The following is a 17,013-nucleotide window of genomic DNA, read 5'->3' as shown; positions in this document are numbered from 1 at the left end:
AACAGCAGCGCAACGTGTAAAAAATTATTTGTCATGCAACAGTTGTGCAATATGAACGAAATTGTAATACATCAGTTGCACGTCATATGAAAATTATTCACTGCACAACCGTTACATGTCTCAATAAGATTATTTCCCATACAACAGTTGCGCGTTTTACAAAACCTTTTAGTCGAACAACAGTTGCGCATCACATATTATGTCGTCTAATAACTTATTTTGATGAAAATTCTAAGCACCTCATTAAATTATAAGGACGTAAATAAAGATTAACAAAACTTCATGTCTCTTTTAGTTAAAAAACTTTTATTTCAATTGATGTAACTCAAAAAAGAAACTTATTTATATCTCAACATGAATTATTTAATATAGAAAGGTAAAAAGGGAAGCAAAAAAACAAGATTTACTTATTTTTTAACCAAACGTTTGGGCTTTTTCTTCTTGCCAATTGTTGATTTAATCATAACTTTATCATGCTTCTTTTCTATTACAGTGGATGTTTGTCCTTCCTTAATCTTCTTATATGATATTAAATTTACTAAATCATCGTCTACAAGCGAATCTTTATTTATAAATTTCTTCCCAGGTCTGGTCATCTTAGCTTTAGTCTTCTTTATTTTATTTCCAATATTTCTGATTGTATTTTTTGTTTGCTTCTTTAATGTGCTTTGGAAATCCTCTTTTGAATCATCTCCAACATTTTCATCGTTTTTCGAGACATTTTTGTCTGTCTCATCATCAGAATCGTCTAAGATAACTTTTGGATGCTTAACTGTAACGTCTTCATCACATACAGTGTCCGATATACTACTTGTCAATTTCCTCTTAATCGGAGCTTTTTGTTCCAATTTGTTTTTAATCTTTTCGAGTTTGTGAAAAACTTTATCGTCCTGAACAAAAACACCTAACAACTTTCCATTGCTAACCTTCTTAATGATTAATTTACTTGTAGCATTTCCCAAAGCACGGCAATTTGATGTTGAGAAGTCATTATAATGATGTTTTGTTGGAACATAAATTAGAGGTTGACCTTGTTTACGAATTGTACAAACGCTGAGGTATTCATTGCTGTATACAATAATTGCTTTATGCTTCTTTTCGCACACAAGTTTGTCATCGGCTTCTTGATCTATGCTAATTTCATCTTTACATTTATCAATTGTCGTCACATAAAGCATTTGATGAATAGGATCTATCCAAACAATTACGGCTTCATTAATTTTACTTCCAATCTTATGAATGTGAACATTTTCGGCTGTTCCTTGTGCATAAACATTTTCCTCCAATTCAATAAGAACATTATTTCCAATTAAATTTTTTACAGTTCCACTAATTCTCTGTCCAATTGAATATTTTGCAAATGGCTTCTCCATTTCCTTTGCATTTGATATAAGTAATGAAATGTCATCTAAATAATTAGACAACATATCTAGTGATTCCTTATTTGACCTCCATACTTTTGGCAATGACGGTGTAACATAAAGCGAATTTGAATGACTTTCATTTTTGGCAATGACGTTAACGTAAATAACATCGCCAATATTTAATACCAAGTCATCTGGATTATCGAAGGCGTCTCGATTTAAACGAATTGTGTCATTGAAATTTTTCAGAGGACATTCAAGCTCAATAATTTTCTCATTCAAAGATTTTACGTAGCATCTTAATACATCGTTTGGTTTCACATCATTAAAATCCATTGGAGCATTGTTTGTGAAATATTTGACATCCCGTCTACTGTATTGATTATTTCCAAGCGATACAACTTCAAGTTTTGAATTTTCTTTAATAGCTGATAAGATATGATCATTAAGATGTGAAAATTCAGATATTAAAGGTGTTGGAACTTTTCCATAAGATTTTAAATCATTAATAAAGACTTGTAATCCAGATGTAGGTAGAACTGATGTAACTTTACAATCATAAATTTTACCCATATTTTGTGTATCAAGCTTTCTCGATAAGCCCAATAATATTTTATCTCCTTTAACTTTAACAATTTGAAACATCTTAACTGAGCCTTTCTTTAATCCTCCAGCACTAATTATGTCGATCTCATTCTCTTCGCTTTTTAAGACCATACCCATAATATGATTAAAGAATAAAACTGAATAATGTTTATCTTTATCATTCAATACAACGCCTGCATACGATTCACCGACTTTAGCATTACGTCTTGAATCCAAAATCTTACATCCGTCTCGTAAGAAACCTTGCAAATTTGTAACTTGAACGAATCTGTCATTATGTTCAATTTCAACGACTCGTACACGAATATTTGATCCAATTTCATTACTCTTGGCTGTTTTGTGATATAGAATACCCTTCAAGAAACCTTTGACGTTTCCAATTGACACTCTCACGCCATCATTTAAACTTTCTTCAATCTTTGCCTGAACAATTTGTCCAATGTTCAAATCATACGTTCCAAAATATTTTTCATTCAATAACTTTTCATTATTTGTGCATAAATAGCAATGCTCAAATTGATTGTAATCCATAATGCGAACTTTGTGCATGCTATTAGGTGAAAACTTTAACAAAGCAGTATCGATGTCAAAATTATTTTTATAATTCTTAATGATTGTTTTTCTTGGTAGAAATGCGCAATGATTTGTGTCTAATTTGAACAGAACTCCCGTGTTTGTTTGTTTTATGACTTTAGCATTCTCGATTACTGTGCCAAAAGTTATACGATCATTAGTCGTGTCATCGACGTTCAAAGTTACATATAGCTGATTCGATAATGGCATTCTGTATAAAACTCTTGCCTTGAGTTCCTTGCCAATAATATTTGGATCTGTAGACAATTTTGATGGAACGTAGAGTTCATTTACATAAGCATTAACTGAGCCATCGAATAAAAGTCCTTCCAATCCATTTTTCAATGTTTGAACAACATTAAAATTTACAATTGTGCTGGGCAGTAAAGTTTTCATATTTGGAACATCTGCTGTTTCTACTTTTATCTGTTCGCCTTTCTTAAATGCAGCAAATGTCACAACACTTTCAGAAACTTTTTGAACCTTGCAGAACAATAGCTCGCCAACTTTCGGCTCTGATTTAATGCTTTTCTTTGGCAAGAATCCACGAATGCCTTTTATTCCAGTTTCGAGAAAATATCCATGGTCTTCAACTTCCTCAATAGCACATAAAATAACATTGCCTTTATCTAACATGTTGCTTGATATTTCGGAATTGATATCTTCTGGAAGCAATGAGCATAGTATATCCTGTTTATCGCCATGACATTTATCCAAAACTTTTGTATACACTACTTGTCCAACATGAAACATCTCTGATAAACTTTTTGGCTTCTGTGAACGAAACAAAAGAATTAAAATTTATAAACAATATTAGTTTAAAGACGGTTAGTTCCTTACATCAAGCAGATCTTCTCCTTCGAGAGTTGATTGAAGAAATTCTGAATATGCTTTAGAAATATGAGTGATTGGGACTCGACAGAATAGTCTACCGGGTAAGCTAAGCAACAAACGATCGACATATATAGACTTAACAATTCCCATCAAAATCATGTCTGGAACTAAAGTCTGAAAAAATAAATATTTTCAATTAATAACTAAAATTCCTATCACTGGATCTAATCAATTCCTTACAGTTAATGTTAAGATGTTCGCTGAGCGAATCTCTTGAGTTCCATCTCCATTCTCATCCTTCTTGCTGGATTTCTTCTTGTGATCACGTTTTGTTTTTTGCTTTTTGACTTTTTCCTCATTTCTGGATCCAAAAGTCGCTGATTTCTGATATTAAAACAGTGAATTTGTTATTGAATCGATTAATTACATGCTTATTATCTACTTACAAGTAAACTGGACTTCTTTTTTGGCAAAGTTCCGCCTCTATCAAAATTTATTTCCATTTCTGATTTTTATTTTGTTTATATTTTTTTAACGATATTTTTTTTCTAGGTTATGTTGATAATACATAGCATTTTACAGTCACCGACCAAAAAGTTTGTGCTCAATTTTCGTAATAAGTTTCAAAGTCTCGTCAGAATAATTTGGAAAAGTCGAGAATAAATATTTTTAATGTGAATTTTCACAAAATAAAGAGAGGACAGAAAGTTATTAACAATGTTACGTGTCGGAAGAATATCCAAAAGTTTCTCAATTGCTTTAAATCTTTCAAGACAAAATATCACAAGGAATTTCCGATCGAATTTACAATTGAGTAATAGAATTCATGTTTTGGGACAATCAAATTTAATTGCTCAAAGATGTCAAGTTGCTGCGATCGCTCAATGTCGCTTGTATTCAACGAAAAAAGATGATGAAGTTCCAATTGAGGAAGTAGTTGAAGAAGTTGAGGCACCGACGGATTTCCTACATACAAATTTACCAACAACTGTAGCGATTCCGGAAGTTTGGCCTTATCTGCCGTGCATTGCTGTCAATAGGAATCCTGTATTTCCTCGTTTTATGAAGATATTAGAGGTAAGTCATATGACATTAATCAGTTCTGGAACTTTCAATTACTTAATATTTTTAATCTATAGTTTTCAGATCCAACACTCATGGATCTTATAAGAAGAAAAGTTCGGTTAAATCAGCCATATGTTGGAATTTTCCTAAAAAGGGATGATGACAATAAGAATGATTTAGTCCAGAATGTATCTGATGTCTATAATATTGGAACATTCGCACAAATCCAAGAGATGCAAGATTTAGGTGATAAATTGAGGCTAGTCGTTACAGCACACCGAAGAATTAAAATCATGGGACAGCTTATTGAAGAAATTGATGAGCAGGAAGTAAAAGGTAAGAACTGGACATAAGATGTTCATTAGAATAATACATTGTCCTATTCGTTATTTGTGCCTTAATAGAAACGAAAATTAAATTTCCACTCTTCAATGCAACAATGTCTGTCTCAGCAGATGAATCGGATGCCGACAAGAGGCGAAGAAAGCATCGATTAACTCGCTTGGCTACTAAGAAAGCCGCTAATGAGAACAATGATAAGGATGCCGCATCAGAAGAAGCTAAAACTGCAAAGAAGCCACAAATTCTCTATTCTGACAATGATGTTCAGCCACTTTTGATGGTCGAAGTCGAAAACATCCAGCATGAGCCATTCAAACAAACACAAGAAGTTAAAGCACTAACACAGGAAGTCATCAAGACAATTCGTGACATAATAACTATGAATCCACTCTACAGGTAATTGTTATGTCCAATGTCATACATTTAAATCCTTGGATTTATTTTTAATCCTGCGATTTAATCCTAATTTCAGAGAAAGTCTTCAGCAAATGCTTCATCAGAATCAACGTGTCGTTGACAATCCAGTTTATTTGTGCGATTTGGGTGCTTCCTTATCAGCAGCTGATCCACCAGAGCTACAAGGAATTATGGAAGAAATGGACATACCACAAAGATTGATGCTTGCTCTTTCCTTGCTTAAAAAAGAACTTGAGTTGTCTAAATTACAAGCAAAGATTGGAAAGGAAGTAGAAGAGAAAGTCAAGCAACAACATAGAAAGTATATCCTACAAGAACAATTGAAAGTAATTAAGAAGGAATTGGGAATTGAGAAGGATGACAAAGATGCGATTGGTGAAAAGTACAGAGAAAGATTGAAGGACAAAGAAGTGCCAAAGCATGTTATGGATGTTATTGAAGAGGAACTAACAAAATTGAATTTCCTTGAAAACAGCAGCTCCGAATTTAATGTCACAAGGAATTATCTTGATTGGCTTACATTAATGCCATGGGGAGTTAGAAGTGAAGAAAATTTGGACATTGATAGAGCCACAGAAATTCTGGATCACGATCATTACGGAATGGAAGACATTAAGAAGAGAATTCTCGAATTTATTGCAGTTAGTCAATTAAAAGGAACAACTCAAGGAAAGATTTTATGCTTTTATGGACCGCCAGGTGTTGGAAAGACTTCAATAGCTAGAAGTATTGCAAGAGCTTTAAATAGAGAATATTTTAGATTTAGTGTTGGTGGAATGACTGATGTTGCTGAAATTAAAGGACATAGAAGAACATATGTAGGAGCAATGCCTGGAAAGCTTATTCAATGCTTAAAGAAGACGAAAACTGAAAATCCTTTAGTTCTTATTGATGAAGTTGATAAAATTGGTAAAGGATATCAAGGAGATCCAAGTAGTGCCTTGTTGGAATTACTTGATCCAGAACAGAATGCAAACTTCCTCGATCATTATCTTGACATCCCAGTTGATTTCTCAAAAGTTCTATTCATTTGCACTGCCAATGTCATTGACACAATTCCAGAACCTTTAAGAGATCGTATGGAGATGATTGAAATGTCAGGCTATGTTGCTGAAGAGAAATTGGCAATTGCCAAACAATATTTGATTCCACAAGCCCAAAAAGATTGCGGAGTGACAGACGAAAGCATTGCAATCCAAGATTCAGCATTGGGTACATTAATTAAGAGTTACTGCCGCGAGTCAGGAGTCAGAAATCTTCAGAAGCACATTGAGAAGCTTATCAGAAAAGTAGCATTTAAATTGGTCAAGAAGGAATGTGAGAAATTCGAAATAACTGATGAGAATCTTCAGAAGTTTGTTGGCAAGGAGATCTTTACACATGAGAGGATGTATGAGACAACACAACCTGGAGTTGTTATGGGATTAGCATGGACAGCAATGGGAGGATCTACCTTATATATCGAAACTGCAAGACGAAAATTAATCGATTCAGGTAAAAAAGGAGAACCAGCAGTAGGAAGTTTGGAAGTTACGGGTAATTTAGGTGATGTCATGAAAGAATCATCAAGGATAGCCTTAACAGTCGCTAGGAACTTTATTAATGCAGCAGATTCAACAAATGATTTCCTCGAAACATCACATATACATTTACACGTTCCAGAAGGAGCCACACCTAAAGATGGACCATCAGCGGGTGTTACAATAGTCACAGCACTCCTTTCACTGGCACTTAATAAGCCAGTGAAGAAAGATTTGGCAATGACTGGTGAAATTTCATTAACAGGAAAGGTACTGCCAGTTGGAGGCATTAAAGAGAAAACAATTGCTGCAAAACGAAGCAATGTCAAATATTTAATACTTCCCGACGAGAACAAGAAAGACTATGACGATTTACCTAAATTCATAACTGATGGACTGGAAGTTCATTTTGTTAGCACATACAAAGAAGTCTATGAATTAGTGTTTTAAACTGCCAGTTTAATATAATGTCTTTAAATGCTTTAGAATATTAGAAATAAATGAAATTATTGAAAATTAAACTATGTTAATTAGAGTTTATTGTACGAATAAAGTTTGAGCTGTAAATAAAAATTATGATCGAAAAAAAATAACCGAAAAAATTTGAATTTTAAAAACAAAAAACAAGAAAAAAATCTCAATTTTTTGTCTAATTTTCCAAAAATTAATTAATTATTATGGATAGCGAGGACGATTTACTTGAAATCTTGAAAAAGTATTTTAATCACACAAAATTCAAATCGGATATACAGAAAAATGCAATTAAATCAATTTTATCAGGTATGTAGATGCAATTTTGTGAAAAAAATTGAGCGCTAAAATGAAAACAAGCAGATTTGCGTGCGAAAAATGCTATGCAGGCATTTACTGTTTACTATTGTCAGCTTAAATAAATTGTAAAGATTAAATTTGCACGATTAATGTGATCCCGTAATGTTTTTATGACTTATTTTTAGGAAAAAAGGATGTTTACATTTCAATGCCAACGGGATCTGGCAAATCACTCTGTTATCAGCTTCCAGGATTAGTAAAAGAGAATAAAGTGACCATTGTGATATCTCCATTGATTGCTTTAATTAAAAATCAGATAGATTATCTAATATCACGAAAGATAAGAGCACATTCAATAAATTCAACGACTGGCTCAAAGGAACGAGATCAAATATTGGGAGATTTAAAGGCAAAAAAGACTGAAACTAGATTCTTATACATAACACCAGAACAAGCAGCTACTAACACATTTCAGGATTTGTTTAAAGTTCTCGTTAAATTCCAGAAAATTGCGTAAGTTAATCAATAATTGCCAATATTAACTTAATTATGCTAATTAATAATTGGCAATTAATTTAATAGATTTGTTGCTGTAGATGAAGCTCATTGTGTTTCATGTTGGGGTCACGACTTTCGTAAAGATTATCTTAAGCTTGGAAAATGGAGAAAAGAATATCCATCAATTCAATGGATAGCATTAACTGCCACAGCACCAGTAAAAGTTCGAAAAGATATACTCGATAACTTAGGATTTAGGAATGCAGAAATATTTCAAGTATCATGCTTTCGTAGTAATTTGTATTATGATATAATTTACAAAAACTCAATGCGTGATGATTTTATTGAATTAAAGGACTACATCAATAAATGCTTATCAAAAGAAATGTCTCAGAAGGATCTTAAAGGATCCGAAAAGCCGTGCGCCATAGTTTATTGCCGAAAGAAAGAAACGACAGAGAGTGTAGCACTCGGTCTTCGAAAACAGGGATTAGCTTGCAAAGCGTTTCATTCTGGACTTAAGACGTCAGAAAAAGAGAAAATCCAAGACGAATGGATGAATGGTATTATATCTGTTATCGTCGGTATGTTCTTAATTCCACTGTAATCTCTCCCTTATCATTTAAGACTTTAATTTTTTGTTTTTAGCAACAATAAGTTTCGGAATGGGAATAGATAAGGCACAAGTAAGATTAGTTGTACATTGGGACATTAGTCAAAATATCGCCGCATTTTATCAGGAATCAGGTAGAGCTGGCAGAGATGGAAAAAAGTCTTATTGTCGACTATATTATGATCGAGATGAAGTTAAAAGTATTACATTTTTACTTAATCAAGATTTAAGTAAATGCAAGGATGAAAAATCAGATAAATACCTAAGAGCGAAGAATACAATAAAGGAATTTGGAAAGATGGTTGATCACTGCGAAAGTGCTACATGCAGACATCTCTTATTCACGGAATATTTCGGCGATCCAAAGCCAAAATGTATCGACATGTGCGATCATTGTAAAAATAAGAGTAAATGCGTTGAGAAACTTCAAGTCTTTCAAAAGCTCTCTGCTGGATACTCAACGCATGCTAAGAATCCAGCAGATGACGATACATCGGATCTTTATGAAGGTAATTGATTATAAAAAATTGATAAAATATTAAATAACTTTCAATAACACTTAAAAACGTCAACAGGTGGCCGTTCACATAACTCAAGGAGAGGTGGATTTGATGATTATAATGATAACGATAGTGACGGTAGCGGTTCTTATCACAAGTCTGATAGAAAGAATGAACGGACGTTTATTGAAAAGCAATTTGCACTGAGAAAAATGCAAGCAGCTGCTGCAATGAGTATGAATGAGTCAACATCCATATCCCGAGTTCGAAGTGCAGGTTCAACAGACACAAAAGTATCAGGCTTAACAGTATCTACACGTGAGCAGAATTTAACATTATTGACGTCAGTTTTAAAGAATAATATGGAAAAATGTGCGCTACATAATCCTCCAGAACATCCATTACATTCATTAGTCTATAAAGATCTAGAGGATATAGCCATCGATATCGAATATAATTGCTTTAACTCATGTAAAGCAGTTAGCATATATCGACGTAATATCGCAAAAGAAGTGCACAATGTTAAAAGTTCCAGTGGATTATTTTCCGGAACTAAAAATCATATACCTCAGAAGCATAAATCTCATGGTGGAGATTATAAAACGATAGTAAATGACTTAAAAGATCGTTATGGTAAGGACGTTATTAATGAGTTAGAGGATGAGCTTCAACAAAAGAATAATAGTAATAATAAGAACTCAAAGAAAAGTAGCAAATTAAGCAAAGATACACAATGTTATAATAAAGATGGCAAGACTCAGTCGAAAATTAATGAATTTTTCACAAAAACTAAACCAGATCCGGACGTAATTGAAATATCATCACAAGACGATGACAATAATGACTTAATGATAGTAACAGAAGATGAAAATAATGATGACGACAACGAACTTGATGATCCGGAAATAATGAAATTGGAACTAAAGAAACAAAACTTGGTCAGTGAACTTGAACTGTTATCAACAAATGATGACAAAAGTCAAGATGATGACATAATAGAGATACACGAAACGAAAATAGAGAAGGCTGATGATAATGATAACTTTTCATTCGATGATATACGAAAAAGTAGTGACTTAAAGCGTAAAATGGATGAGCCAGCAGCTGAAAAGAGTCCAGTTAAAAAGATCCGAATGGAAAGTGATTTTCGTAAAGCATCAGATATGTTGACAACAACAACATCATCATCATCAGGCACGGACAATATTGAGAAGAAAAGAAAGCGCAATAAAAGTAAAATATCCGAAATTGTCGTTAATTCACTCAATACCTTTTATCATGAAAAGAAAATAACAGGACCGGACCCAAAAGGCTTATTTAAAACAATGGCACGTAAAATAACACATCATTTTTATGAAAGTGATGCTGATCATGTTCCTGAAAGTAAACTCATAAGGAATTTTGTCTGTGAAATATTTTACAATTGTGGTGTCGTTTCATCGGAAGCTGATTTTAAACTTGATGATTAAATTAAAAAGTAAACATTTATTAATGATCTTCTTCTTATAAGTATATAGCATAACATATGTGCACTTGATATATTTTTTTTTTTTTGTTATTTTTTTTTTTTCATTGAAAAACAAACTTTTTGTTTTAAACTAGACATTATTGAACCTTATTATACCGCCCTTCTTTACGTTTGTCAAATATCTTAATAAAAAAAACAATTTTACTCCATTTCTTTGTTATTGGATAGACTATAGTCATTCATTTTTACTTTTAAAGTTGTAATTAATGACATAATAATTTAATTTAAAATCATAATATATAAAATAAAAGCAGGACATTTAAAATCGTGAATACTATTAAATTAGTACATGACCTAACAAGCAATGAGCATACTTTAGGTTTATATCATTGATGGTTGTTCCCACAAGTCAAAAAAACTTTTTTTTTAAGCATGCTGATCATGAAAAAATTTACGTCTATAGAGTATAAAAAGCTTTATGTTCGTTGCTTGTTAGGGAAGTGAATGGAAATTGTAGAAAAATTTAATTTAATTTTTGCTGAGGGATTTGTAGTAGTCAGACAGAATACCCCATGCTTTTGGTTCCATAAATCCATCAGGTGGAAGTTCACCATTTCTAGCGAATGCTCTCATTTTTGTACCAGAAATGAAAAGAAGTCATCCTTACGTTTTGGATCAAAGAATGCCATTTCACCAACAGATTTGTCATAAGCTGCAACTTTGAATGGAAGGATAACAATAGAATCAAGTCCAGGTGCCATTTTTAATACTCTGCTGCCATGTGAATCATCATATAAATTACCATCGGGATATAATTCCTTATTTGGATGAGCCATACCAGCTGGATCACGTCCAACGATATAGAAATTAGCACCAGCATTCATTCGTGACTTTGCATGCCATTGCACTTCTGTTGGACCAGCATACATCATTGGTGATGGGAAGATTGCCATAATAGTACTTTCGCGCTCTAAAATTCCAGCATCAAGAACAGCTTGATGTTGTGCCATACGAACATCTAACGGTGCATCATCTTCCTTAGTCCATCCGCCCAATGGATGTAATAAAAGAACGGGTTTTTTATATCCTTGATCTACCAACTGTCTCTTACAATCTTTCATTAATAAGGCATGTCCATTATGAATAGGATTTCTTAATTGAAATGCGAAAACAGCATCAGCACCAATTTCATTAATTTTCTTACGGATCTCATTTGGCGTTAGTCTGTAATCATCTAATCCGTCATTCCATCTTATTCTTTCCAAAGCTTCGATATCTCCACCGACAAGATAATCACCGGATTCCATAATCAAATTGATGTAGGGATGGTCAGGGTTGCTAGTTCCAAATTGTCTACTGACTCTTTCTTCTTTTCGTTGATAATAAAATTCTGGGTTGCGTAAAATCGCAACAGGTTTCTTATCATAAGTAAGTGTAAAAGCACTAACATCCTTCAAACGATTCTTATCAGCTTCGGTTAATGGTAAGACGATTGGAATGGAATGATTAACAACTGTTCCTTCATCGGTCATTAAACAATTAAAATGGAGTGCTTGCAAGTATTCCTTCTCACGCATAAATCCAGTAAGTGGTGATGCCCATCCTTCAGCTAATACTTGGAGCCATTGTAAATCTAATGTACTTATTTCTAATGTTGGCAATGTTTGTGCTTCACTTTTAGCAGCATCACTTCTGTGAGCTGGAACTAAGAGTTCCTTGACGCCCTATTGAAATGGAAAATTTATATTTAGTATGTATGAGCATGAAATGCATTTGGAGGTCGTTCACTTATGACGTCAAGAAATCACTGTGACGTCACTTATGAACGAATCCAATAATATTCAAAGATTAAAATATGTCAATGTCTTACATCAAAATCATTCATGTACTTTGGTATGATATTTTCCGAGACAAGAAGTTCAACGACTTTAGCTGTTGATTCTTGAATGCTACAACCTTCTGTCTTGACAATCAAGTCAGGTTGTTCTGGTGACTCATAAGCTTGAGTTACACCAGTAAATCCTTGAATTGCACCTTCACGAGCTTTCTTATAAAGACCTTTGACATCACGCGATTCACATACCGCCAATGGTGTATCGATAAAAATTTCATAAAATTTCAAATCAGCTTCCTTGTGAATTCTTCGTGCCATATCACGATCTTCGGCAAATGGCGATACGAAGGAACAAATAGCTACAACACCGCTATCGGCAAATAATTTTGCAACTTCTGCGACACGACGAATATTTTCTTCACGATCGGTCTGCGAAAATCCTAAATTCTTATTAAGTCCAGTACGAATATTATCTCCGTCAAGGCCATATGATGGAATGCCTTTTGAAACTAAAAATGCTTCTAATTCAAATCCAATTGATGTCTTTCCAGCGCCAGACAAGCCTGTTATTAGAAGAAAAAAATAATAAATATATTCCACGTATTATCGTGCCTGTATATATACAAACAATCTGTTGCTATTTATAAAAACTAGTCTATAATGATGATAAACTAAAAAATTACCAGTTAGCCAAACTGTACATCCACGGAATCCACGACATAAGCCTAAATTCTGTCCTCTAACTTCACGGGTAACATGATGCTTCTGCTCGGTGACATTCGTAGCTACTTGTAAGCACTACATAAATAAAATGATAAAAATTCCGATAATTATGGCTATCTTTATAGTCAAATATTAGCTTTAAATTGTAATTAAGTATGTATGAAATTACAGGTCTATTTGTAGGTCTGATCCGCATATTTATTTCAAGTTCCTTTACAATTTATTGTTTACTCAAAAAAAGTTTGTTAGTTTTGTAGATTTTAATTGAATTTTTTGTTAAGTTTCAAATAGTTAAGCCTTCTCTTATGAATTTCGGACACAAAAAAATATAAAATTTACATTCGACTTCCACAATGAGCAACACTTAACTGATTATTATTTTGATTTTTTAACTTCAACTCCGTTTTTATTTCAATATCAACTCGACTTTTATATGATGTACTAGTACTAACAAAATTATACGTCAACCATTACAGACAAAGTTTTTCCCGATATAGACACTTAAGGAGGTATTATGATAATTTGTCTTATATCACACACTTTTTCTTTTTTTTTGTCTTTATCGCCTTGCTTTACTTCTCTTATCAATCGATTAATCATATTTCATTTTTTTGTGTACATATATATGCAAAATCTATGACGTGATAAAGTTAAAGTTTACAGGCATAAGATGTAAAATAAAAAAAAATTTCCCAAAATAAAAAAAAATGCCCACGTCGTAAACTTTGTCTGAGCGATAAGGACTCAAGGCTAATTACCTATAAACCCTATAAATAGTTAATCAGTTACACTTGTTAATCGTTTCATTGAAATCTAATTAACTCGATTTCGGGAATGAACGTGTTGCAAAAAAAAAATGCCGAAAAGCTTCGGTTTCAAGTATTTCGCAAGATAAGCTTTTGGTTCCATTACGCAATTTCCACAATTTATGACTTTTCGTGATCCAAATTGGAATTTTTGAATTTAAATCCTGAGATTAAAAGTTAATCCTATTTTTAATCCTAGGATTAAGAGATCATCTTTTAAAAATTTTAAATAACAATAGGACAGCCATAAAGTTTGCTTCAGGCACCAGCTAAGGAATGTCATGGAATGTTGCAATTTCGGTCAATACACCTATGACTCTGAAAAAATGTCTATGACTAAGATAACTCCTGATCTCATTATTGAATCCAGGAACCACAATTAGCAATTTCCAAGCGACAAAGCCTGCTTCTGGTGGCATCCAGAAAGGTCATCAACCACAGCTAAAGAATGCATTTACAATTGATCTATAGACCCAACGCAGCATGAAATCAAGTCTAAATCCAAAGATTAGAATCAACTTTAACCCCAACTTTAGAATTCTCTAATCTGCAGACAGCAGTCCATAACTATACAATCAATTCTAATTTATTTGAATACTATACACAAGAGTGTATGTTCCTTTAAGAATATTGCGTCTTAAACGTCTTAGACAAAAAAAAAGAATCTGGTATATTTAAGAATTTTATAAAAAATTGACAAGACACTTCAAATCATCGTCAGTTGTCAGTTCCAATACATTTTTTTTTGTTGTGCCAACTCTGTATGATAGGAAAATTGAATCTAGTTGATATTTATATTTTTTTTATCAGTTCAGGAATAAAATTCTATTATCGAACTAACGTGAGCGGTTTTGGAAATTCCTTAATTAAATTTATTCCCACAGACATTAAAAATGATTTAAGCGACGCGCATTAATGCCGTAAATAACATAAAACCCAAAGCATTGGATAAAACGTGAGGAAAGACACAACAGATTTCACTTTTAAAAATAAAACAACAAATGATATAGTAAGTAATGTTGATCATGCTTTATGCTCTTTTTTTTTGTACGTTGTTGTTGTTGTTGATGATGGCACGAAGATTGGCAAGAAATAAATATAAAATAATAAAAACAGCATAATAATGTGAAGTTGATGATGTTATATAATTTTTTTTTCTCTCTCTATTTATGTATATATCCACAATATGAAGAATTATATCCTGATTTGCTACAAAAAAGCTGTGACTAAATTGATTTAGATCTAAGCATTAATCGTTATGTTGGCATAGGCTGTCATAGTTATGTTTCCGTAGTTTGGCTATCTAGACTGTCTATTTAAGCTATTGATTACCCGGCATACTTAGATACAGCCAATTCTATGCAAACCTTAAGTTTTGGATGTACAATGATTTTTTTGTTTATTTCCCAACCACAGATCGAAGGCAAATTAGCTCCGGTTCGCAAAAAAGTCGAGTAAAATTTGCTTGGAATTGTTTATCTGCCGGCACTTGTGAAGTATAACATTTCATACAAATTTCAATCGGTTTTTACCGATTCTTTAACGGAATCAATTTGGCTTCGTCCTCTGTTCCTAATCATGCATAGGTATAGGTAGGCCATGGAAGAAGCTATCATCATACAGCTAGACATCATTCCACGGATGCCACCAAAAAATACGATGCTGCAAATTTCATTTTTCGACGAAAACGAATTGAGGGATCAGGAAGCTGTCATGGCACCCTATCATCTTGTCGTCGATGCAGTCAATAGCTGCAAAATATGACGAATTATATTTTTCGCCGTAAAGATGGATCATCACCACCATCATGCCGTCGTCAGGGGAAAATCGAGTCTTATTATTAATACGGCGACAGATCAGTGCCCTAGCGAACATATCGTGCCGTTTGGAAGCAGCGCAACTCCGACTACATTATGTTTCTCGGGATATCTCCCAATATATTAAATATCGAGCAATTTAAATGACCGAAGATTAGTTAACATAATCTATCTAATATAAAATACCGTTAAATACAGTTTACTACGATTGACTTGATTTCAGTATCAATAAATGTGTCAAATTCATTAAAAGTCCATTAACATTCCTTTTTTTTCTAAAAAAAATAACTCGATTACCTGTTCAGAACAACCATCGCAATTGCTTTTATGCTCAAGACAGAACCGTGTCAGTATTTTATTATTAAATATTGGAAAATTATTGTTATCCAGCATGTCATTATTGTTAAAATTAGCAACTTTTCTACGCTTTACAAACATTTTTTGCCCGAAAAAAAAAAATACTTGATCGGCAATTAAGAACTAATAAATGCTACTTGATAATACAATATTTTTATACGTTTAAACTATACAACGGTCTAACATTTACTGTGAGTAAAAGAAAGTCACCAATTCACAATTTTCCGTATTATTATATTATATTACTTTTATGGAGATGAAGAGAGGAGAGAAAGCTTTTATTTTTTTTAATAATCGTTTAACTAGATACAAGGCAGGCATAATGTGCAATGTAAATGAGATAGTAATAAAAAGAGAATCGTGAGGAACAAAACATATGGTTGATATGGGATGTATTTGTTGAAGAGCCTATTCCAGATAGTCGAGTTTATTGATATGTCATCAGTTTATATTAGTAAACATCATCATTGTAGTCATTCAATTCCTAACATCCAGTGCATATAAAGTCCCATTAAAATTATAACTGATGATTACTGATAATTGGATCTTGCAATTAATATTCTCATATTTTAGTAAACACAATTAAGGAAGTTTATCTCGACGCATTTTCTTATCAACAGTTATAACTGTTATCTCGAAAGTCAGATTAAAGAGCTTTATTACAGTGTTTTGATGATTTTTCATCATTCGTATTGGGATCTCTTCGCAAGTTCCAACAATGCAAAAATTTTAAAAATATTTGTACAACTTACGGTTTTATGTTTCTTTTTATCACCTCCGGCACTTGATTCCTGACTCATTTTTATGTCAATTTGCACTGAGATTCATTCACTAAAGCTCTGAATTAATTAATAATTTTGTTAAAAAAGGTGATTTGACTTAAAAATTATTTTTAATGATTGATA

The 17,013-nt window shown here is 32.8% G+C and overlaps 4 protein-coding genes across 6 annotated transcripts; 2 read left to right on the top strand and 2 right to left on the bottom strand.

Annotated features, from left to right (window-relative positions):
* Window positions 1-285: 285 nt before the first annotated feature.
* Window positions 286-3,936, bottom strand: LOC139092201 (rRNA biogenesis protein RRP5-like). Its single transcript, XM_070642529.1, has 4 exons — window positions 3,824-3,936; window positions 3,618-3,761; window positions 3,384-3,551; window positions 286-3,317 (listed from the first exon to the last, which is right to left on the bottom strand). Exons 1-4 carry the CDS (start codon window positions 3,878-3,880, stop codon window positions 408-410), a joined length of 3,279 nt encoding a protein of 1,092 aa, XP_070498630.1. The 5' UTR covers window positions 3,881-3,936; the 3' UTR covers window positions 286-407.
* A 43-nt stretch (window positions 3,937-3,979) lies between these two features.
* Window positions 3,980-7,242, top strand: Lon (Lon protease). Of its 3 annotated transcripts, none has more exons than XM_070642736.1 (4): window positions 3,980-4,454; window positions 4,517-4,778; window positions 4,898-5,180; window positions 5,257-7,242. In XM_070642736.1, exons 1-4 carry the CDS (start codon window positions 4,095-4,097, stop codon window positions 7,169-7,171), a joined length of 2,820 nt encoding a protein of 939 aa, XP_070498837.1. In that variant the 5' UTR covers window positions 3,980-4,094; the 3' UTR covers window positions 7,172-7,242. The 3 variants fall into 3 exon arrangements, with proteins under 3 accessions (XP_070498837.1, XP_070498836.1, XP_070498834.1); XM_070642735.1 differs by having other exon boundaries at window positions 4,895-5,180; XM_070642733.1 differs by having other exon boundaries at window positions 4,847-5,180.
* A 113-nt stretch (window positions 7,243-7,355) lies between these two features.
* Window positions 7,356-11,076, top strand: LOC139092380 (ATP-dependent DNA helicase Q5-like). The gene is made up of 5 exons (XM_070642737.1): window positions 7,356-7,501; window positions 7,678-8,005; window positions 8,075-8,574; window positions 8,639-9,112; window positions 9,179-11,076. The coding sequence occupies exons 1-5, from the start codon at window positions 7,399-7,401 to the stop codon at window positions 10,570-10,572; spliced, it is 2,799 nt and encodes a 932-aa protein (XP_070498838.1). The 5' UTR covers window positions 7,356-7,398; the 3' UTR covers window positions 10,573-11,076.
* Papss (PAPS synthetase) lies at window positions 10,569-16,985 on the bottom strand. The gene is given in 5 exon segments (XM_070642738.1): window positions 10,569-11,224; window positions 11,227-12,295; window positions 12,442-12,968; window positions 13,089-13,203; window positions 16,861-16,985. Coding segments are annotated over 5 exon segments (1,884 nt in total). The 5' UTR covers window positions 16,909-16,985; the 3' UTR covers window positions 10,569-11,099.
* Between the last annotated feature and the right edge of the window lie 28 nt (window positions 16,986-17,013).

The sequence above is a fragment of the Chironomus tepperi genome, unplaced genomic scaffold (genome assembly GCF_022539635.2).
Source record: "Chironomus tepperi strain 1889 unplaced genomic scaffold, CSIRO-AGI_Ctep_v1 contig_298, whole genome shotgun sequence".
In the NCBI taxonomy this organism is placed as follows: Eukaryota; Metazoa; Arthropoda; class Insecta; order Diptera; family Chironomidae; genus Chironomus; species Chironomus tepperi.
This window is presented reverse-complemented; position numbering and strand designations above follow the sequence as displayed.